This window comes from Lepidochelys kempii, chromosome 1 (assembly GCF_965140265.1).
Source record: "Lepidochelys kempii isolate rLepKem1 chromosome 1, rLepKem1.hap2, whole genome shotgun sequence".
Taxonomy (NCBI): Eukaryota; Metazoa; Chordata; order Testudines; family Cheloniidae; genus Lepidochelys; species Lepidochelys kempii.
This window is the reverse complement of record NC_133256.1, coordinates 41,695,952-41,719,797: the sequence shown is the minus strand read 5'-3', so window position 1 is coordinate 41,719,797 and position 23,846 is coordinate 41,695,952. Positions and strand designations below refer to the sequence as shown.

The following is a 23,846-nucleotide window of genomic DNA, read 5'->3' as shown; positions in this document are numbered from 1 at the left end:
CCACAAGTACTCCTTGAATTAAAATGGTACTTGATATTTTGTTTACTGAATGTTTTAAAATATCTCAAATATAAATTGAAAACAAAAGTATGCTGAAGTAGCCATCTTTGGTTGTATTTACTCTGACCAAAATTTTAAAACCTGGGACCCTACATTTAAGCTCACAAATGCATTGTGTGGCTCCGAAATAAAACCAATTTAATTATCAAAAATATGGAGCACCTTTAAATCTCACTAAACTCTGTGTGAGCTGGAGATGCTGAGTACCTTTTGAAAATCAGCACAGTGTTATTTAGGTGATGAAATACGGATTTTGGTTTCCTGACAAAAGCAGTCAGGTTTGAAAATATTGGTTTTTATTACTAAAAGGACACTGTCAAAGTTTTTAGGTCTAAAATCTGATCTACCTTATTATATTGTTATTGTTGTTGCTAAGTTCATGCAGTTCTGTCTGGCTTTTCTAGAACAACAGTTTCAATGCTTTCTTTAAAAAGAAAAACTCCTCTGCTCAGCATTAGTGCACTGCTCTGCACTCACAATTGGTGAACTTGTGCAACTGAGTAAAAACAATATTAGTAAGAAAATACATGTCCATTTCCACCTTCTAAGTCTTAGCATTATAATGAAAGGGGAGTTAAAACTTAGGTAAAATATGTTAGTCTTTCACTCTTCTTTTTTTAATAAAAAACCACAATACATATATGTCATTGTTGAAACAGGGAGCTTGTTTCCTCAATCCTAATAGAGCAATTACCGGTAAAAGTTAATAGTCACAAAGGCATTCAGATTAGCTATGTTTTTCATACTGATTAGTCAGCTTGTGTTTATATTCTGCTAACGCTTATTTTGTATGATTTTTCTTTATTCTTTTTTCCCTATGCTAAATACGTTTGTTTGTTTTTTACCACGATTGGTATAGCTTTAAAGTGAGGAAAACTGCTTTTAGGTGCTCCAAACAGGAGCACGCAGTCTCTTTTTAACAAATGCAGAAGCAAGAATCAGGTGGCAGTTTGGACAGTTGGGCAAAGGCTAGGGATTTGTGATTTCTTCTCTCTAAAAGATGTCCCAAAGACTGTGTGTCCTTCTCTACCAGCAACTGTTGAGTTTAAGTAAAACTGATTTTTAAAATGTCTTAATTAAACCTGTGCAAACTGCTGTGTGGACACGTCTGTTGATTTAAAACTGGTTATAATAGTTGAGCTTATATCTGTAAATTTACCTGTGCAAATTAAACTAATAAGCCAGGTTTATAGCAGGTTGAGTATCTACACAGGTTTGCACTGATTTAACTAAGTCAGTTTTTTAAGTCACACTTTTAGTTAAACCATTGCAACTTTGGGTGTCACTGGCCATGGTGGGTTCTGTGAGAGCTAAGTGATGTGGAGCGGAGCACTACTTTACCTTTGTAATGTGAAAGCAGTGAAATGCCCCTGACAGTTCTGATTTTGAAATGCATAATTGTTGCTTATAATTGTTTTCGTATACAGACATGCTATGCTACTAAATCTGAGAGAGATCTGAGCGAGATAGTTTGCAGTGTAGAAGGAATCCATACAAGAATTAAATCAGAATTGCTCCAAACTGTACAACAGTTCTGAAAAAGCAAAATTTAATACTGATGAATGAATACTCAAAAAAACAAACAAACAAACAAAAACGCTGTTCATGAGAGCCACTAATTTTGATTAATCCACCAGGGTACAGACCAGTAATTGATTTGAAATTCTGAAGTGGTGGACATGTGCTTTCAAACACAGACATTCTTTGTTCAGTAATATCTGTACTAGCAATAGAGCCCAAGGATTTCCTTTCAGCAGTCAATTTGTATTTGTCCTGGACCAGAGTTGCCATAAGCATTTGCCTCTCTATTTCAATGCGTCTTGAGAGAATCTAACGATAATGCCAGCTGGTGCATATAAACTAATCCCAGATAAAAAGACTGGTTGATGGTCGTTTCAGTTATTTAGTTCACAAAAATTGTTCCTGGAGACGGGTGGATGGTGGTGAATACAGAGTTCCCACATGCCTTTGTAGAGATGTGTATTGTTTTCTGTGTAGTTATTTAAAGTTATAATCATTGGAATAAACTCTTGTATTTATTTTTAATTTAGTTAACTAGATATGTTCTCCTACATACATATTAATGTCCGAATAACCACATTCATTGCACACAAATTGGTAAAGAGCTTACTTATAACTGAAGACTCAAACTCATTTTCTTCAAAATTAGCAAAAGCACTTTGAGGGCTAAGTGCCATCCATGCCATTCATTATTTGACCTTTTGAAAATGAAAATGTTCGAATTTTCCAAGAGTAGGGAAATATCATAAATGTGTTTTAGCCTATTCAAAAAATAAATAGAACAATTTTCAGGTAACTTCTACTAATTTTTTATGGTATCTAAAAATAGGAGAATGAAATTAAATTGCTTTTTCATCCATAAACTTCAGTTTTGCTATAATAATTTCAGCTTTTGTGATCTCCAGCAGATTCTGGAGAGAAATGAGGAAACTTGAGTTCTGTACTCTACATTTAAATACACATCTTTTCAATATGCATATTGTTGTCATGTGGAGTAATCTCCTGTAAGCTTGGGCCTGCAGTAACTTTATTGGCACAGTATCAGAGGGGTAGCCGTGTTAGTCTGTATCAACAAAAACAATGAGGAGTCTGATGGCACCTTAAAGACTAACAGATTTATTAGGGCATAATCTTTTTTGGTTAAAAAACTACTTCTTCAGATGCATGGAGTGAAAATTACAGATACAAGCATAAATATACTGGCACATGAAGAGAAGGGAATCACTTTACAAGTGGAGAACCGGTGATGAAAAGGCCAATTCAGTCAGGGTGGATGTGGTCCACTCCCAATAATTGATGAGGAGGTGTCAATACCAGGAGAGGGAAAATTGCTTTTGTAGTAAGCCAGCCAGTCCCTATTCAAGCCCAAACTGATGGTGGTGAGTTTGCAAATGAATTGTAGCTCTGCAGTTTCTCTTTGAAATCTGTTTTTGAAGTTTTTTTGTTGTAGGATGACTACTTTTAAACCTGTTATTGAATGTCCAAGGAGACAGAAGTGTTCTGTTTGGCCTATGTACATGGCAGAGGGGCATTGCTGGCACATGATGGCATATATCACATTAGTAGATGTGCAGGTGAATGAGCCCCTAATGGTGTGGCTGATATGGTTGGGTCCTATGGTGGTGTCGCTAGAGTAGATGTGGGGACAGAGTAGGCAACGGGGTTTGTTACAGGGATTGGTTCCTGGGTTAGTGTTTCTGTTGTGTGGATTGTAGTTGCTGGTGAGTATTTGCTTCAGGTTAGGGGGCTGTCTGTAAGCGAGGACTGGCCTGCCTCCCAAGGTCTGTGAGAGTGAGGGATCGTTTTCCAGGATAGGCTGTAGATCGTTGATGATGTGCTGGAGAGGTTTTAGCTGGGGGCTGTACGTGATGGCCAGTGGTGTTCTGTTATTTTCCTTGTTGCGCCTGTCCTGTAGTAGGTGACTTCTGGGTACCCGTCTCGCTCTGTCAATCTGTTTCCCCACTTCCCCAGGTGGGTATTGTAGTTTTAAGAATTCTTCATAAAGATCTTGTAGGTGTTTGTCTCTGTCTGAGGGATTGGAGCAAATACGATTGTATCTTAGGGCTTGGCTGTAGACAATGGATCATGTGATGTGTCCTGGATGGAAGCTGGATGCATGTAGATAAGAATAGTGGTCAGTAGGTTTCCGGTATAAGGTGATGTTTATGTGACCATCACTTATTTGTACTGTAGCGTCCAGGAAGTGGATCTCTTGTGTGGACTGGTCCAGGCTGAGGTTGATGGTGGAGTGGAAATTGTTGAAATCCAGGTGGAATTCTTCAACAGCCACGTTCCCAAGATGTCATCAATGTAGCACAAGTAGAGGAGGGGCGCTAAGGGACGAGAGCTGAGGAGGCATTTTTCTAAGACGGCCATAAAAATGTTGGCATACCATGGGGCCATGCGGGTACCAATAGCAGTGCCGCTGACTTGAAGGTATCAGTTGTCCCCAAATCTGAAATGGTCGTGGATGAGGACAAAGTTACAAAGCTTAGGCACCAGGTGTACTGTGGCCTCATGAGGGATACTGTTCCTGACAGCTTCTAGTCCATCCTCATGTGGAATACTTGTGTAAAGAGCTTCTACATCCACGATGGCCAGGATGGTGTTTTCAGGAAAATCACCAATGCACTGTAGTTTCCTCAGGAAGTTGGTGGTGTCTCGAAGATAGCTAGGAGTGCTGGTAACGTAGGGCCTGGGAGAGAGTCCAAATAGCCAGATAATCCTGCTGTAAGAGTGCCAGTGCCTGAGATGATGGGGCGTCCAGGATTTCCAGGTTTATGGATATTGGTAGCAGATATGTTCTGGAAATGGCCCAACTTGATTATCATACACATTGTAAGGAGAGTGATCACTTTAGATAAGCTATTACCAGCAGGAGAGTGGGGTGGGAGGAGGTATTGTTTCATGGTCTCTGTGTATATATGGTCTTCTGCAGTTTCCACAGTATGCATCCGATGAAGTGAGCTGTAGCTCACAAAAGCTTATGCTCAAATAAATTGGTTAGTCTCTAAGGTGCCACAAGTACTCCTTTTCTTTTTGCGAATACAGACTAACACGGCTGCTACTCTGAAACTTACCAGAGTTTATCATTTTGGAAATCTAATTGAAAGGTTTATTAAGCTGCTATATGTTTTGAAGAGAGTAATTCAAACAGAAGTAACATAATCCTTTGGAAATGTTTACATTTAGTTATAAAGACGTAGATAGTCCAAACCAAATCTATGATAATGAATGAATTCTGGCTAAGTCGCAAGCTGTCAGTGGGTTTGGATTTTTTTTACCCAATCATAAGACTTTCAAAGAAATAACTGAGCGTGCTACATAAGACACAATTCCATTTTAGTCAGATCATCTCAACTTTTTTCTTCTGAGGCCCCCTGTAGCATCTTATAAAAACTCCACGACCCACCTGCCACAACAACTGTTTTTTTGCATAGAAAAGCCAGGGCCAGCATTAGGGGGGTAGCAAGCTAAGTTGCTCAGGCTTTGGCTTCAGCCCTGCATGGCAGGGCTCAGGCTCAGGCTTGGGCTTTCTGCCCTGGGTCCCATAGCCCTACTTAGTGAACCCCCTGAAACCTGCTTGCGGCCCACCAGGAGGTGCGGGACGCCTGGTTGAGAGCTGCTGATGTAAATGACTCGCTCAGCTTTTTCACAGTACCGTCTCCCAAGTTCCCTATTTCGTGTATAGATTTTTTTTTTTAAAAGAAAGGAGTAGAGGGGCCCAGAGGTTATAAAAGAAAGGGTCTCTCACCTGTCATTGTTTGGGGGGGGGGAAGAGAGAGAAGGAAGCTAACTGGGTGTGAGAGAGACTCTATGATTTGGAGGAGAAGCCCTGTGCAGGAGGGTGCGATCCTGGATCCCCTGAAGTACTCTGATTAAATGGCTAAATTTCAGTACCCAGAAAGATAATGGAGCAAGTAATCAAGCAATCAATTTGCAACCACCTAGAAGAAAATAAAATGAAAAGTAACAGCGTGGATTTGTCAAGAACAAATCATGTCAAACCAACCTAATAGCTTTCTTTGACAGGGTAACAAGCCTTGTGGATAAGGGGGAAGCGGTAGATGTGGTATATCTTGATTTTAGTAAGGCTTTTGATACCATCTTGCATGACCTTCTCATAAACAATCTGAGGAAATACAACCTAGATAGAGCTACTATAAGGTTGGGGGGGAGTGCATAACTGTTTGGAAAAACATTCCCAAAGAGTAGTTACCAGTGATTCACAGTCAAACTGGAGGGGCATATGAAGTAGGGTCCCACAGGTATCGGTTCTGGGTCTGGTTCTGTTCAATATCTTCATCAACGATCTAGATAATAACATAGAGAGTACACTTATAAAGTTTGTGGATGATACCAAACTGGGAGGGGTTGCAAGTGCTTTGAAGAATAGAATTAAAATTCAAAATGATCTGGACAAACTGGAGAAATGGTCTGAGGTGAATAGGATGAAATTCAGTAAGGACAAATGCAAAGTACTCCACTTAGGGAGGAACAGTCAGTAGCACACATACAAAACAGGAAATGTCTGCCTAAGAAGGAGTACTCCCAGAAAGGGATCTGAAGGTCATAGTGGATCACAACCTAAATATGAATCAACAGTGTAACGCTGTTACCAAAAAAACGAACATAATTATGGGATATATTATCAGGAATGTTGTAAGCAAGACACAAGAAATAATTCCACTCTACTCTCTGCTGATTAGGCCTCAACTGGAGAATTGTGTCCATTTCTGGGCGCCACATTTCAGGTAAGATGTGGACAAATTGGAAAAAGTCCAGAGAAGAGCAACAAAAAAGATTCAAGGTCTAGAAAACATGACCTTTGAGGGAAGATTGAAAAAGTTTGGTTTGTTTAGTCTGGAGAAGAGAAGATTGAGAGGGGACATAAGTTTTCAAGTACATAAAAGGCTGTTACAAGGAGGAGGGAGAAAAATTGCTCTCCTTAACCTTTGAAGATAGGACAAGAAGCAATGGGCTTAAATTGCAGCAAGGGCAGTTTAGGTTGGACATTAGGAAAAACTTCCTAACTCTCAGGGTCATTAAGCATTGGAATAAATTGCTTGGGAATGTTGTGGAATCTCCATCATTGGAGATTTTTTAAGGGCAGGTTAAACAAACACCTGTCAGGAATCGTTTAGATTATACTTAGTCCTTCCATGAGTGCAGGGGATTAGACTAGATGACCTCTCGAGATTCCCTCCAATACTACAATTCTAGGATTCTAAATCCCTGTCATAAATATAAAGGGAAAGGTAAACCCCTTTGAAATCCCTCCTGGCCAGGGGAAAGCTCCTCTCACCTGTAAAGGGTTAAGAAGCCTAAAGGTAACCTCGCTGGCACCTGACCAAAATGACCAATGAGGAGACAAGATACTTTCAAAAGCTGGGAGGAGGGAGAGAAACAAAGGGTTTCTGTCTGTCTATATGCTGTTTCTGCTGGGGATAGACCAGGAATGGAGTCTTAGAACTTTTAGTAAGTAATCTAGCTAGGTATGCGTTAGATTATGATTTCTTTAAATGGCTGAGAAAAGAATTGTGCTGAATAGAATAACTATTTCTGTCTGTGTATCTTTTTTGTAACTTAAGGTTTTGCCTAGAGGGGTTCTCTATGTTTTTAATCTAATTACCCTGTAAGGTATCTACCATCCTGATGTTACAGGGGGGATTTCTTTACTTCTATTTACTTCTATTTCTATGAAAAGTCTTCTTGTAAGAAAACTGAATGCTTTTTCATTGTTCTCAGATCCAAGGGTTGGGTCTGTGGTCACCTATGCAAATTGGTGAGGCTTTTTATCCAACATTTCCCAGGAAAGCGGGGGGGGTGCAAGTGTTGGGAAGAGAACCACTTGTTCATTGTTCTTAAGATCCAAGGGTCTGGGTCTGTTGTCACCTAGGCAAATTGGTGAGGCTTTTTACCAAACCTTGTCCGGGAAGTGGGGTGCAAGGTTTTGGAAAGTATTTTGTGGGGAAAGACGTTTCCAAACAGCTCTTCCCCAGTGACCGTATTTGTTTGGTGGTGGTAGCGGCCAATCCAAGGACAAAGGGTGGAATATTTTGTACTTGGGGAAGTTTTGACCTAAGCTGGTAAAGATCAGCTTAGGAGGTTTTTCATGCAGGTTCCCACATCTGCACCCTAGCGTTCAGAGTGGGGAAGGAACCTTGACATGGTGGCATAGTGGTGGGATTAACCTGAAATCATTTTGAGATCCAGTTGAGATTTTTTGAACTAGAAATACAGATTTTGAAAAGGAAATTTTTGTTTTCCTTTGGAAAGGAAGTCCAGAAAGCAGCTTTGAAACTGAAAGCAGCTTGGTTTCTCTCTGCTTTGTGGCCAAGCAGAGACAAAAGGGGATTACCTTTGTGAATTGCAGGTTTTCTTTGCCTGGAGGCAGGGTACTTAACTCCTGCAGGGAAATTCACAGTCTTCCAATCCAGAGGTTTTTTTTTCCCTAAAAGTAAATGGGGGGGGGGGGTGTTCTACCCATTTGCCTGGAGACAAAATTGGCAGGGTTTTTTTTTAGGATTTTGATTTTTTACAAGGAGCACAAGTTTAAAAAGGAAATTTTTTTCTTTGGGCTGCTGGTAAGCAGGTTTCCAAGTAGTTGGAGGTTTTTTGCTTTGATTTGGGCCCAGAGCAAAGACAAGGGAATTGTCTTTTTCTGTAGGCTGACAATCACTATCAGAGAATAGGTATTCTATTCCAGCACAGCAAAATTTTACAGCCAAGTTTTGTTTGTTTATTTCTAAACCTCGGGTGTAAAGTTAGTTAAAAACAGAGAGGTTAGAATGACAAAATCCATGGCTCGACAAAAGATGGAATTAGCCAGATTTCAGGCTGAGGAAAGACAAAGGGAACATGAAAGACAGATAGAACTCATGCGGCTGCAGAAGGAGGAGAAGGAACAAGAAAGGGAGGCAGCGAGAGAGGCAGCGAAAGGGGCACAACAACACCAAGCGGCTGCTCACAGGAGAGCTATGGAAGCAAGGGACAAAGAACTGGAGGAGAAGGAAAAAGAGAGGAAGTATGTGGAGGAGATAGAGAAGATAAAGGCTCAGCAGAATATCCCAACAAACCCTAGCAATCCTTCTCCAAGTACCACTTCCCATCCCAGAAAGTTCCCCACCTACAAAGCAGGCGATGATACTGAGGCCTTCCTCGAAAACTTCGAAAGGGCCTGCCTTGGGTACAATATCTCTACTGACCAATACATGGTAGAGCTGAGGCCGCAGCTCAGTGGACCCTTAGCTGAGGTGGCAGCTGAAATGCCTAAAGAACACATGAACAAGTATGAACTGTTTAAATCCAAGGCGAGAGTCAGAATGGGGATAACACCCGAGCAATCTCGTCGGAGGTTCCGAGCCCTAAGGTGGAAACCAGACGTGTCATTTACCCGACATGCCTACCACATTGTGAAACATTGGGATGCCTGGATATCAGGAGCAAGTGTTGAATCTCCAGTAAATTTGCCCTTCCTAATGCAAATGGAACAATTCTTAGAGGGTGTTCCTGAGGAAATAGAAAGATACATCCTAGATGGGAAGCCCAAAACTGTAATCGAGGCAGGAGAGATTGGAGCCAGATGGGTGGAGGTGGCAGAGAAGAAGAAAACTGGTCACAGTTGGAGCGGAGACCAGAAGGGACAACCCCAGACCACACCCTATTACCGGGGGCCGCCCAAGGCCCCACCTACCTCCCAAAGAACCCTCTAGACACCTTATCGTCCCACCACCCCATTCTCCAGCAACCCACCTCGCCCCAGTGACCCGTCAGCTGGACGATGTTTTAAATGTAACGAGCTGGGGCATGTAAAGGCCAACTGCCCCAAGAACCCCAACAGATTACAGTTCATTGCACTGGAATCACACCAGAGGTCTGCAGGCCCAGATACCTCCCAGATACCCTTGGAGCGGAGGGAAACTGTGAGTGTGGGCGGGAAGAAGGTCACCGCGTGGAGGGACACCGGAGCACAAGTGTCAGCTATCCATGCTTCCTTAGTGGACCCCAATTTAATCAACCCAGAGACCCAAGTGACGATTCAACCCTTCAAGTCCAACTCTTTCAATTTGCATACAGCCAAGTTGCCTGTCCAGTACAAGGGCTGGTCAGGAACGTGGACAATGATGATTATCTCATCCCCATGTTGTTGGGGGAAGACTTGGCCAATCATGTGAAGCAGGCCAATAGGGTGGGAACGGTCACCCGCAGCCAGGCTAAACAAGCCGTGAGGCCTAGCTCTGTTCCGGAAACTTCTATCAGGACCTGGTCAGAGGTGATGGACCTGGACCCCAGGCCAACGTCTGCAACAGCAGTAGTGGATCCAGTCCCAGAGACCCAGACGGACCCAGTCCCAGAACCGGAACCAGCCGAACAACCAACACCAGAACCATTGTCAGCACTGAATCCAGTACTTGCAACCTCAACACCAGAGGGCCCCACCGAACCTGAACTGGCAGCAGCCGATAACCCTACACAAGAGGCTCAGCCGGAGCCTGAATACCAACATAGTGCACCAGCGGAGAGTGGTTCACATTCAACAGAAACAGCTCCATCCCCTATATCGCTTCCAGAGGGACCAAGCCTAGGTCCACAATCCCATGAGGAACTGATGTCTCCAACATCAAGGGAACAGTTCCAGACCGAACAGGAAGCAGATGAAAGCCTCCAGAGAGCTTGGACGGCGGCACGGAGCAACCCACCGCCTCTCAGCTCTTCTAATCGATCCAGGTTTGTTGTAGAAAGAGGACTTTTATACAAGGAAACTCTTTCTGGTGGACACCAGGAAGACTGGCATCCTCAGAGACAGTTGGTAGTTCCAACTAAATACCGGGCCAAGCTCTTGAGCTTAGCCCATGATCACCCTAGTGGCCATGCTGGGGTGAACAGGACCAAAGACCGTTTGGGGGGGTCATTCCACTGGGAGGGAATGGGCAAGGATGTTTCTACCTATGTCCAGTCTTGTGAGGTGTGCCAAAGAGTGGGAAAACCCCAAGACCAGGTCAGAGCCCCTCTCCAGCCACTCCCCATCATTGAAGTTCCATTTCAGCAAGTAGCTGTGGATATTCTGGGTCCTTTTCCGAAAAAGACACCCAGAGGAAAACAGTACATACTGACTTTCATGGATTTTGCCACCCGATGGCCGGAAGCAGTAGCTCTAAGCAACACCAGGGCTAAAAGTGTGTGCCAGGCACTAGCAGACATTTTTGCCAGGGTAGGTTGGCCCTCCGACATCCTCACAGATGCAGGGACTAATTTCCTGGCAGGAACTATGGAAAACCTTTGGGAAGCTCATGGGGTAAATCACTTGGTTGCCACTCCTTACCACCATCAAACAAATGGCATGGTGGAGAAGTTTAATGGAACTTTGGGGGCCATGATACGTAAATTCGTAAATGAGCACTCCAATGATTGGGACCTAGTGTTGCAGCAGTTGCTCTTTGCCTACAGAGCTGTACCACACCCCAGTTTAGGGTTTTCCCCGTTTGAACTTGTATGTGACCGTGAGGTTAAGGGGCCATTGCAGTTGGTGAAGCAGCAATGGGAGGGATTTACACCTTCTCCAGGAACTAACATTCTGGACTTTGTAACCAACCTACAAAACACCCTCCGAACCTCTTTAGCCCTTGCTAAAGAAAACTTACAGGATGCTCAAAAAGAGCAAAAAGCCTGGTATGATAAACATGCCAGAGAGCGTTCCTTCAAAGTAGGAGACCAGGTCATGGTCTTAAAGGCGCTCCAGGCCCATAAAATGGAAGCATCGTGGGAAGGGCCATTCACGGTCCAGGAGCGCCTGGGAGCTGTTAATTATCTCATAGCATTCCCCACCTCCAACCGAAAGCCTAAGGTGTACCATATTAATTCTCTAAAGCCCTTTTATTCCAGAGAATTAAAGGTTTGTCAGTTTACAGCCCAGGGAGGAGATGACGCTGAGTGGCCCGAAGGTGTCTACTACGAAGGGAAATGTGCTGGTGGTGTGGAAGAGGTGAACCTCTCCATGACCCTTGGGCGTATGCAGCGACAGCAGATCCAGGAGCTGTGCACTAGCTACGCGCCAACGTTCTCAGCCACCCCAGGACTGACTGAACGGGCATACCACTCCATTGACACAGGTAATGCTCACCCAATTAGGGTCCAACCTTACTGGGTGTCTCCTCAAGCTAAAACTGCTATAGAACGGGAGATCCAGGATATGTTACAGATGGGTGTAATCCACCCCTCTGGAAGTGCATGGGCATCTCCAGTGGTTCTAGTTCCCAAACCAGATGGGGAAATATGTTTTTGCATGGACTACCGTAAACTAAATGCTGTAACTTGCCCAGACAACTATCCAGTGCCACACACAGATGAACTATTAGAGAAACTGGGACGGGCCCAATTCATCTCTACCTTGGACTTAACCAAGGGGTACTGGCAGGTACCGCTAGATGAATCTGCCAAGGAAAGGTCAGCCTTCACCACACATCTTGGGCTGTATGAATTTAATGTACTCCCTTTCGGGCTGTGAAATGCACCCACCACCTTCCAAAGACTTGTAGATGGTCTCCTAGCGGGATTAGGAGAATATGCAGTCGCCTACCTTGACGATGTGGCCATATTTTCGGATTCCTGGGCAGACCACCTGGAACATCTACAAAAAGTCCTTGAGCGCATAAGGGAGGCAGGACTAACTGTTAAGGCTAAGAAGTGTCAAATAGGCCTAAACAGAGTGACTTACCTTGGACACCAAGTGGGTCAAGGAACTATCAGCCCCCTACAGGCCAAAGTGGATGCTATCCAAAAGTGGCCTGTCCCAAAGTCAAAGGAACAGGTTCAATCCTTCTTAGGCTTGGCCGGTTATTACAGACGATTTGTACCGCAATACAGCCAAATCACCGCCCCACAGACAGACCTAACCAAACAGAAACAGCCAAATGCTGTTCAGTGGACCGAAAAGTGTCAGAAGGCCTTTAACAAGCTTAAAGCGACACTCATGTCTGACCCTGTACTAAGGGCCCCAGACTTTGACAAACCGTTCCTAGTAACCACAGATGCGTCCGAGCGTGGTGTGGGAGCAGTTTTAATGCAGAAAGGACCTGATCAAGAATTCCATCCTGTAGTGTTTCTCAGCAAAAAACTGAGAGGGAAAGCAACTGGTCAGTCACTGAAAAAGAATGTTACGCCATTGTCTACGCTCTGGATAACCTACGCCCATGTATTTGGGGACGGCGTTTCCACCTGCAAACCGACCATGCTGCACTGAAGTGGCTTCACACCGTCAAAGAAACTAACAAAAAACTTCTTCGGTGGAGTTTAGCTCTCCAAGATTTTGATTTCAACATCCAACACATCTCAGGAGCTTTTAACAAAGTGGCTGATGCACTCTCCCGTGAAAGTTTCCCAGAATCAACTGGTTAACAATATTTTCTACATCTCAAGGACGATTTTAGTCTTTATCTACTTGGTAGTATATTTAGAGATGCATGTGTCTTATTAACTCTGTTTTTCCTAGAGCTCCAGGAAGAAATCCCAGCCAGTGTTTCACCCTAGCTGAGAGTTGGGGGGCGTTTCATAAATATAAAGGGAAGGGTAACCCCCTTTGAAATCCCTCCTGGCCAGGGGAAAGCTCCTCTCACCTGTAAAGGGTTAAGAAGCCTAAAGGTAACCTCGCTGGCACCTGACCAAAATGACCAATGAGGAGACAAGATACTTTCAAAAGCTGGGAGGAGGGAGAGAAACAAAGGGTCTGTGGGTCTGTCTATATGCTAGTTTCTGCCGGGGATAGACCAGGAATGGAGTCTTAGAACTTTTAGTAAGTAATCTAGCTAGGTATGCGTTAGATTATGATTTCTTTAAATGGCTGAGAAAAGAATTGTGCTGAATAGAATAACTATTTCTGTCTGTGTATCTTTTTTGTAACTTAAGGTTTTGCCTAGAGGGGTTCTCTATGTTTTTAATCTAATTACCCTGTAAGGTATCTACCATCCTGATGTTACAGGGGGGATTTCTTTACTTCTATTTACTTCTATTTCTATGAAAAGTCTTCTTGTAAGAAAACTGAATGCTTTTTCATTGTTCTCAGATCCAAGGGTTTGGGTCTGTGGTCACCTATGCAAATTGGTGAGGCTTTTTATCCAACATTTCCCAGGAAAGGGGGGGTGCAAGTGCTGGGAGGATTGTTCATTGTTCTTAAGATCCGAGGGTCTGGGTCTGTAGTCACCTAGGCAAATTAGTGAGGCTTTTTACCAAACCTTGAAGCTGGATATGAGTCAGCAGTGTGCCCTTGTTGCCAAGACGGCCAATGGCATTTTGGGATGTATAAGTAGGGGCATAGCGAGCAGATCGAGGGACGTGATCGTTCCCCTCTATTCGACATTGGGGAGGCCTCATCTGGAGTACTGTGTCCAGTTTTGGGCCCCACACTACAAGAAGGATGTGGATAAATTGGAGAGAGTCCAACGAAGGGCAACAAAAATGATTAGGGGTCTAGAACACATGACTTATGAGGAGAGGCTGAGGGAGCTGGGATTGTTTAGCCTGCAGAAGAGAAGAATGAGGGGGGATTTGATAGCTGCTTTCAACTACCTGAAAGGGGGTTCCAAAGAGGATGGCTCTAGACTGTTCTCAATGGTAGCAGATGACAGAATGAGGAGTAATGGTCTCAAGTTGCAGTGGGGGAGGTTTAGATTGGATATTAGGAAAAACTTTTTCACTAAGAGGGTGGTGAAACACTGGAATGCGTTACCTAGGGAGGTGGTAGAATCTCCTTCCTTAGAGGTTTTTAAGGTCAGGCTTGACAAAGCCCTGGCTGGGATGATTTAACTGGGAATTGGTCCTGCTTCGAGCAGGGGGTTGGACTAGATGACCTTCAGGGGTCCCTTCCAACCCTGATATTCTATGATTCTATGATTGTCCAGGAAGTGGGGTGCAAGGTTTTGGGAAGTATTTTGGGGGGAAAGACGTTTCCAAACAGCTCTTCCCCAGTAACCAGTATTTGTTTGGTGGTGGTAGAGGCCAATCCAAGGACAAAGGGTGGAATATTTTGTACCTTGGGGAAGTTTTGACCTAAGCTGGTAAAGATAAGCTTAGGAGGTTTTTCATGCAGGTCCCCACATCTGTACCCTAGCGTTCAGAGTGGAGAAGGAACCTTGACAATCCCAAACAAAGAACTCTTGAGTGGTGAGGAAATTAAGGAAGGGAATGATAAATTGGAATTCTGTTGGTTTGTGTGGATCGGTATATCTCATATGTTGTTTAAAGTAAAGGATAAGTGTTTTAGAATCCCTTCTGCAATGTCTATGGGTTACATGTTTCAGCTAAACTGTACACCAGAGTGTTCACAAGGCTGAAATTATGAGAAAGGGTATGCTTAAGCAACTGGTGTATCTTGGCAGGGGGTGGTGGTGGTTCTGAGAATCTAAGGCAGCTGGACCCTGAGTTCCCACTTCTGTGAAGGCGTAACAGACACTGTGCCCAGCGTAGGGTGACCAGATGTCCCTATTTTATAGGGACAGTCCCAGTATTGGGGGCTTTGTCTTATATAGGCGCCTATTACCACCCATCCCCTGTGACTTGCTAGCTGGTCACCCTAGCCCAGTGGGATGTATTCCAGAGAGACCAAAGAAACAGTGCCGGAGGCTACCCAGACAAAGGGAAGCTTAGAATCACATGGGTCTGGCATGTGAGACTGAAACATGGCAGCCTGGTGAATGTCCAGCAGGGGGAGCTTTAACAGCGCCATGACAAATGTCTGATAGAAACTTTAATCTCGTTATATTTCAGAAAAAGCCATTTCTGTTTGGTTTGGATTTGCATGATAGCGCAGAGCTAGTACACAGTCAATCTGCTGAATTGTCTCAGAGCTCCCAAAGCAGTAAAGGAGTTAATATAGTAGTATGGTATTACATGAGTATTGATAAAGGATAAGACATTAATGTTACCTCCTGACAGCAAGAATCACAGATTCATCTCCTTCCAGCAGGAGCACAGTGGTTTCCTCTGAAACATCCAGGTGCTCCACTCAGATGTTGGGGAGGGGCTGGAGTTAACTATTTCTTTGTAACCCCTAAAGATATTTATTTCAGTGGGATTTGGACTGGGCCACTTTTTCCACAGGCAAGAAATCCTGTATGGGTCCCTACAGTGCTTAGTGTAGCTGGTGCTCCACCTAACAGTTGGTCATCCTACTGCAGTCTGACTCCTGGTTTAGGCATAATGTCTGTCTCCATCAACTCGTTGCAGAATATTGTGAATTGGACAATTGTTTCTCATTTTGTCTGCCCCACAAAACTCCCACAAAACATTTAGTTTCACAAATCAACATGCTGCTTGTCCATTTCCCACTCTATGACCTCCAACCCTGAAAAACCCTCAGCACCTCTCATACAATTCCTGAGTCCTATAAAAGTCCCACATATGCTGCTCCAAGTACCTGTAAAATATCGATCTCTTTCAGTAGCACTTCTTTCCTAATTCCCTTACCTCTTCTTATGCCTGGGACCCTGACAAACTGAACATCTGAAGAAGTGGTTCGGGACTATTTAGAAAAGCTGGACGTGCACAAGTCCATGGGGCCGGATGCGTTGCATCCGAGAGTGCTAAAGGAATTGGCGGATGTGATTGCAGAGCCATTGGCCATTATCTTTGAAAACTCATGGCAATCCGGGAAGGTCCCGGACGACTGGAAAAAGGCTAATGTAGTGCCCATCTTTAAAAAAGGGAAGAAGGAGGATCCTGGGAACTACAGGCCAGTCAGCCTCACCTCAGTCCACGGAAAAATCGTGGAGCAGGTCCTCAAGGAATCAATTCTGAAGCACTTAGATGAGAGGAAAGTGATCAGGAACAGTCAGCATGGATTCACCAAGGGAAAGTCATGCCTGACTAATCTAATTGCCTTCTATGATGAGATAACTGGTTCTGTGGATGAAGGGAAAGCAGTGGACGTGTTATTCCTTGACTTTAGCAAAGCTTTTGACACGATCTCCCACAGTACTCTTGTCAGCAAGTTAAAGAAGTGTGGGCTGGATGGATGCACTACAAGATGGGTAGAAAGTTTGCTAGATTGTCGGGCTCAACGGGTAGTGATCAATGGCTCCATGTCTAGTTAGCAGCCGGTGTCTAGCAGAGTGCCCCAAGGGTTGGTCCTGGGGGTGGTTTTGTTCAATATCTTCATTAATGATCTGGAGGATGGTGTGGATTGCACCCTCAGCAAGTTTGTGGATGACACTAAACTGGGAGTGGTAGATACACTGGAGGGTAGGGATAGGATACAGAGGGACCTAGACAAATTGGAGGATTGGGCCAAAAGAAGTCTGATGAGCTTCAACAAGGACAAGTGCAGAGTCCTGCACTTAGGACGGAAGAATCCCATGCACCGCTACAGATTAGGGACCTAATGGCTAGGCAGCAGTCCTGCAGAGAAGGACCTAGGGGTGACAGTGGACGAGAAACTGGATATGAGTCAACAGTGAGCCCTTGTTGCCAAGAAGGCCAGTGGCATTTTGGGGTGTATAAGTAGGGGCATTGCCAGCAGATCGAGGGACGTGATCATTCCCCTCTATTTGACATTGGGGAGGCCTCGTCTGGAGTACTGTGTCCAGTTTTGGGCCCCACACTTCAAGAAGGATGTGGATAAATTGGAGAGAGTCCAGCGAAGGGCAACAAAAATGATTAGGGGTCTGGAACACATGATTTATGAGGAGAGGCTGAGAGAACTAGGTTTGTTTCGTCTACGGAAGAGAAGAATGAGGGGGAATTTGATAGCTGCTTTTAACTACCTGAAGAGTGGATCCAAAGAGGATGGATCTAGACTATTCTCAGTGATAGCAGATGACAGAACAAGGAGTAATGGTCTCAAGTTGCAGTGGGGGAGATTTAGGTTGGATATTAGGAAAAACTTTTTCACTAGGAGGGTGGTGAAACACAGGAATTCGTTACCTAGGGAGGTGGTGGAATCCCCTTCCTTAGAAGTTTTTAAGGTCAGGCTTGACAAAGCCCTGGATGGGATGATTTAGTCGGGGATTGGTCCTGCTCTGGGCAGGGGGTTGGACTAGATGACCTCCAGAGGTCCCTTCCAACTCTGATATTCTATGATTCTATGATCTTCCCCAGAGCACGATAGTAGCCCAGTTCTAGAGGGAACTTGAGAGGTGCCACCAGTGGCTCCTTCTGCCATCTGTCTCGACACTTTTGGTGTCCACTGCTTAATTCTTCACAGCAGTTGTGATCTTCTACTCTTTATGGTCCCATACATAGCATGTGCATCCTAGTAACATCATGTTGGGCTGTGCTATGTCTTTCAAAATACCTTCCTTGGGTTCTGAGAAACAGTCTCATTAATAAGAGACTATTTTAAAACTTTTTTTTTTCCAAAAGGTGGACTTCTGTGGGACATTAAGCATGGGTTTCAATTTTGTTTAAGGTAGATAAATATATAAGCTTATGGAGGTTGACAGTGTCATTTTAAGTGTCAGGGAACTAATCTTACAAGATACTGAGTCCTCAACATCTGTTCGTCAGTTGGAGTTGAGGGCACTCAGCACAAGGATCAGTCCCCTTATCCTTTTATTTTATACCAAAAATAGAAGAGCCAGGAAATGTACATATTTTAAGTTCTCATGATTTATTCTATTGCCTCTGTCTTCGTTGGTTAACCACATGTCAAATGCCAAGACTGTGAGCCAAAGATGAATATATGTTTTATCTGTCTAGGTCTTTTATGCTGTCTTGGACCAACTCTACCATGGGGAACATCCTCTAAAGAGGTCAACCACAGAAATTTTAAAGGAAACCCAGGAGAAATTTTATGGATTACCATATGTACCAAACACTGTGAGTATAACATTTCATTCTCATTCATACTTTAAAAGAAAAGGAAAGTTTGGAAATGCTTAGGCCTTGTGACTCTAGCAGGCTGACTAAGCTGTCATCCCCTTTCAGCAGAATCTTAAAATCTCCACATTTCCTATCAATATAATTCAAAACAGAGGCTGCTTACTGAGGTTTTTGGAGTAAATATCCAGATGTGCCACTACTGGAGTTGAAATTTTTCAGTTTCAAAACTTCTGTCAAGCTACTGTGCCTGTGTGTGCCTGCATTTAAATATAATCTCCTTGCTTCTGTGATGAGAATATGGAGTCAGTACTCTATTAGTACTGTATTTCAGAATGACAAAGAGCTTAGTGGAATTAGTTTGTTTCTATATTTTTGGGACTGTGAAAAACAGCAGTTTTGGTCCTCTCTGACAGTCCAACAGCCAATTTGGCAAATGAAGCAAATTATGTAAAACCTGCTGTATGTTGTTAGCATTCAGAGAATACAAGATTATTAATCCTTTTTCTGAATGTGTGTGTTTTAATTATGAGAAAATTATATTCTGAGTATGCAAAACAGTTTATCCTTGCAATTTAAATCACATTTTAAACAAACAAACAAAAGTGAATCAATTGTTTAGTTATGCATGTCGTTCTTATACTCTATCCTATCAAATCCTGAACCCAGGAGTCCAGCCTGAGTAGCCGTTCACCCCTCCCATAATGTAGTTGTGTTCTTTCATTGCTTGGTGCTGCGCAGGAACCGAACAACCCTTCACCATAAAGAATGGGGCTCCAGTTCCCCTAAAGGGTGTGCATCCTTTCCCTACAAACCCTTCCTGCTCCTTAGGCAGCAGCTAATTCCACTTCCATGGCCCCCTCCTCAGCCACAGAGTCAGAGGCAGAATATTCCTAGATAATAGAATTTGGTTGTATATTGTCTTTAATACTCAAACTTTATTGTTCAAATACTCTTAATATAGAATGATTAGGCACGTGGAGGCATTTAATAATTGTTCAAATAATCTTGAACTTTAGAACCCCTATCCTCCTGCAAATCCCTAAGAGTGGGACGTTGGAGAGGTTATCAGGTAAATTCCTTTCTTGCTTTGAAAATTGTCTTAATCTCCACCTTCAGAATTTATCCACAGGATGGTGCCTGTAACATTAAGCAGCATCTTGTAGTGCAGCATAGCATCACCATTTTAGTACAAGATTTGTTGTATGACTTGATCTCACTGTCTTTGCCAGTACAAAAGTACTAATAATTGAGTTATATTGTCAATATGTTGTCTAGTTTCTTATATTCAGAATTTGAGGGCATCTGGGCTAGGACTTTTAACACATTTAATGCCTACATTGCGCTTATCAAGAAACTACACTACAAGAACAGTAACTTTTGTAGCATAGCTCTTGCTACCTGATAAGGTGGAGGTGCAGGAGGCATCCCACAAACTCTGATATCCTTCAGAGCATCGGACTCAGTAAAATTGCACTATCAATTAATGATGTGATCATTGAACCAGCAAAGGTGGTGTGGCACACACCTGCCATGTGTGCTCCCGCACTTAAAAGGATGGACAAGATGTGTTTTTTCCCAGCCAAACGGACAGAATTTTTATTTAGTCATCCAGCACCAAATCCACTGGTTGCCCAAGCAGCATCAGAGAGAAACAGGCAACACCAGATATGATCTTTTCCACTTGATAAGGAAGCTAAGGACTGTACTGTTGGCAGAAAGACCTTTTCGGCTACCAGCCTGCAATTCACAATAGCAAACTGTCAGGTGCTTTTTGCCAAGTACAGCCTTGTGAACTACAAGATAGTTTTCAGATAAGATTCCACGTGAGAATCATAGAATATCAGCGTTGGAAGGGACCTCAGGAGGTCATCTAGTCCAACCCCTTGATCAAAGCAGGACCTAGCCCCAACTAAATCATTCCAGCCAGGGCTTTCTCAGGCCTGACCTTAAAAACCACTAAGGAAGGAGATTCCACCACCTCTCTAGGTAACCCGTTGCAGTGCTTCACCACGCTCCTAGTGAAAAAGCTTTTCCTAATATCCAACCTAAACCTCCCCCACTGCAACTTGAGACCATTACTCCTCGTTCTGTCATCTTCTATCACTGAGAACAGTCTAGGTCAATCTTCTTTGGAACCCCCTTTCAGGTAGTTAAAAGCAGCTATCAAATCCCCCCTTGTTCTTTTTTTCTGCAGACTAAATAATCCCAGTTCCCTCAGCCTCTCCTCATAAGTCATGTGTTCCAGTCCCCTAATCATTTTTGTTGCCCTCCGCTGGACTGTTTCCAATTTTTCCACATCCTTCTTGTAGTGTGGGGCCCAAAACTGGACACAGTACTCCAGTTGAGACCTCACCAATGCCAAATAGAGGGGGAATGATCATGTCCCTTGATCTGCTGGCAGTGCTCCTATTTATACAGCCCAAAATGCTGTTAGCCTTTTTGGCAGCAAGGGCACACTGTTGACTCATATCCAGCTTCTCGTCCACTGTCACCCCTAGGTCCTTTTCTGCAGAACTGCTGCCTAGGGACTCAGTCCCTAGTCTGTAGCAGTGCATGAGATTCTTCCATCCTAAGTGCAGAACTCTGCACTTGTCCTTGTTGAAGCTCATAAGATTTCTTTTGGCCCAATCCTCCAATTTGTCTAGGTCCCTCTGTATCCTATTCCTAACCTCCAGCATATCTACCACTGCTCCCAGTTTAGTGTCATCTGCAAACTTGCTGAGGGTGCAATCCACACCATCCTCCAGATCATTAATGAAGATTTTGAACAAAACCAGCCCCAGGACCAACCTTTGGGCTCTCTGCTTGATACCGGCTGCCAACTAGACATGGAGCCATTGATCACTACCTGTTGAGCCCAAGGATCTAGCCAGCTTTCTATCCACCTTATAGTCCATTCATCCAGCCTATACTTCTTTAGCTTGCTGGAAAGAATACTGTGGGAGACCGTGTCAAAAGCTTTGCTAAAGTCAAGGAATAACACGTCCATAGCTTAGAGGACAGTTTGAAGTACTCATCTAAGAGGGAAATGTGACTGTGAAGTCATCACTGCAAACAGCCTTCAATGCGGCTGACATGGCTGCTTGGTCTGTAGCTACTGCTGTGGTTGTGAGAAGAGTGGCTTACTCATCAGGGTTCCTGAAGGAGAGCTAAGTCACAATAGAGGATCTGCCCTTCAGAGGAAACTTAGATTTTTAGTGAAAGGTGAACAAGTCCCTATGTTCGTTAAAAGTATCCAGGGGAATTCTCTGCTCCCTCCGGATTTATGCAAGAGACAAAAATCAACTACTGAACCATTTTTCCATCATAGGCCTTATGAGCCCCCAAGGAAGTGCACACAACTACAGAGGCTTAGACAAACAACTCCTTCTGCCTCCTCCTTCCAACTGGAACCTAAGGGGCTGCAAACCATTTCCGTAGCCTAATTTGTCTAACTTTTTCTGCTTTGGGGGCCATTTAGCCCACTTCTTTGACAACAGGCAGAGCATTACATCCAACAGATGACTTCTTGATATTATCCAAACAGGATATACAGTAGAATTTCTCTCCCTTTCCCCTCCTCATCCACTGTCTCGATCTCTCTTCAGGGATCACTCTCACAAGGAGATAGACTCCCTTCTTCAACTGTGAGCCACAGAACCTGGGTTCTCCCCTTTACCATGGAGGAGGATTCTGTTATAAGTACTTCATAATTCAAAGAAAAAAACATAAGCCTACAGCAACTCAGTGTCTATATCCTAGCAACACGATTTAGAATGGTAAGTTGGCAGCAGTAATTCTATCATTAAGCAAAGGACACTAGTTCATAATTCACATGAAGGATACCTGTTTTCATGTACCTCGCTTGCACACAGGAAAGTTCTCAGGTTTACCATAGGTTCCTATCGTTAACAATACAAGCTTCTTCGCTTCAGTCTTGTTACAGCCCCAAGGCTGTTTACGGAAATGATGTCAGTGGCAGCCCACCTTCACCTCAAGGGACTCTCAATATTTCTGCCCCTCGACAAACAGTTACTGACTGGGAGATCTCACTAAGAGGTCCATTCTGCAACAAGAGCTCCTATTCTAGCTGCATCAGTCTCTGGGCATGTCTGTAGACAAAGAGAAATCGTTATTAGTCCTCACATAGACAGAAGAATTCATTGGAGCAACACTGAACTCTGTCACAGCCAGAGCTTTCCTGCCAGAGGACAGATTTTTGACAATGACAGCAATGGTCATGGAGCTTCAGGCCAGTCCACAGACCTGGGTTCAAACTTGTCTCTCTCTTAGGCCAGTGGCAGCCTGTACTTATGTAACACCATTTGCAAGGCTCCGACTTTGTGCCTTTGCTCAAAACTTAGCTCAAAACAGTGTACATCCCAAGCAGAGACTGCATGGAAAAAGAGCCATCGCTCAGAGAATACAGGACTCAGTAAACTGATGGGCAAACAGCCACCATGTGTGCACAGGAATTCCTTTCACTCCACCACCACCACCACTAGAAAAAGTATTAATTCTGGATGCCTCCTCCCTAGGCTGGGACATCCATCTGGACGAACAAATGGCAGAAGACACTTGGACACCTCAAGAGTTCAGAATGCATATAAATCTGCTGGTTTCAGAGGAACAGCCGTGTTAGTCTGTATTCGCAAAAAGAAAAGGAGTACTTGTGGCACCTTAGAGACTAACCAATTTATTTGAGCATGAGCTTTCGTGAGCTACAGCTCACTTCATCAGATGTTTACCTATAACTGCAAGCAGTCCGCAGGGCTTGCAAATGCTTCCTCCCATGCACAGCGGTGAGACATGCACAAGTACGATTGAACAAGTCAACAGTAATCTATATCAACAGACCAAGTGATGCGAAATCCACTCCATTATGGGCAATAGCCGTCAACCTATGGAATTGGTGCATCAGTTACCACATCCCTCCTGGAGCAATGCAAAAAACTTGTGGACAGCCTTAGCAGATTCCTATCAAGGGACCGTGAATGGGAACCACACAATTTGATAATACAGCAAATGTTCTACCTATGGGGGCACCTAATATGTGAGCCCGTTTTAACGTAATTTAGATGGAACGTGAGGCTGTGGCTTCCTGCTGCTGAGCTAATAGCTGCTGCTTGGCAGCTCTTTTAATATGACTGTAGACGAAGGCCTTAGGCTTTAGGCCTTACAGTATGGCTGCAGACAAAGGCCTTATCCTTACAGAGCCCTCCTGGCTGACCCACTGTCTTTCATAAGAAGGCTTCCCTATGACTTTACCCTACATGTACAACCAATGTGATCTCAGAATTCCATTTAAACTAGATTGACTATCTACCTGTCTTCTCACCAAAACTCACCAGACAGGAGACTTCATATTCTGGAAGTATGAAGAGTGTTAGCGTTCTATCCAGGCAGAAAAAAATTCTTTTGAAGGTTTCCCAAGCTAATTATATCCTTTTACTGAACACATGAAGGGAGAAGCT

At 43.8% G+C, this 23,846-nt stretch overlaps 1 protein-coding gene across 1 annotated transcript in view; it reads left to right on the top strand.

Moving 5' to 3' along the window:
* Positions 1-23,846, top strand: part of MIPEP (mitochondrial intermediate peptidase) — a 134,740-nt gene that overhangs the window by 62,119 nt on the left and 48,775 nt on the right. The window contains exon 16 of the mRNA XM_073340102.1: positions 18,271-18,390. Within this exon, the coding sequence (XP_073196203.1) occupies positions 18,271-18,390 (120 nt within the window). The remainder of the gene's footprint in view (positions 1-18,270; positions 18,391-23,846) is intronic.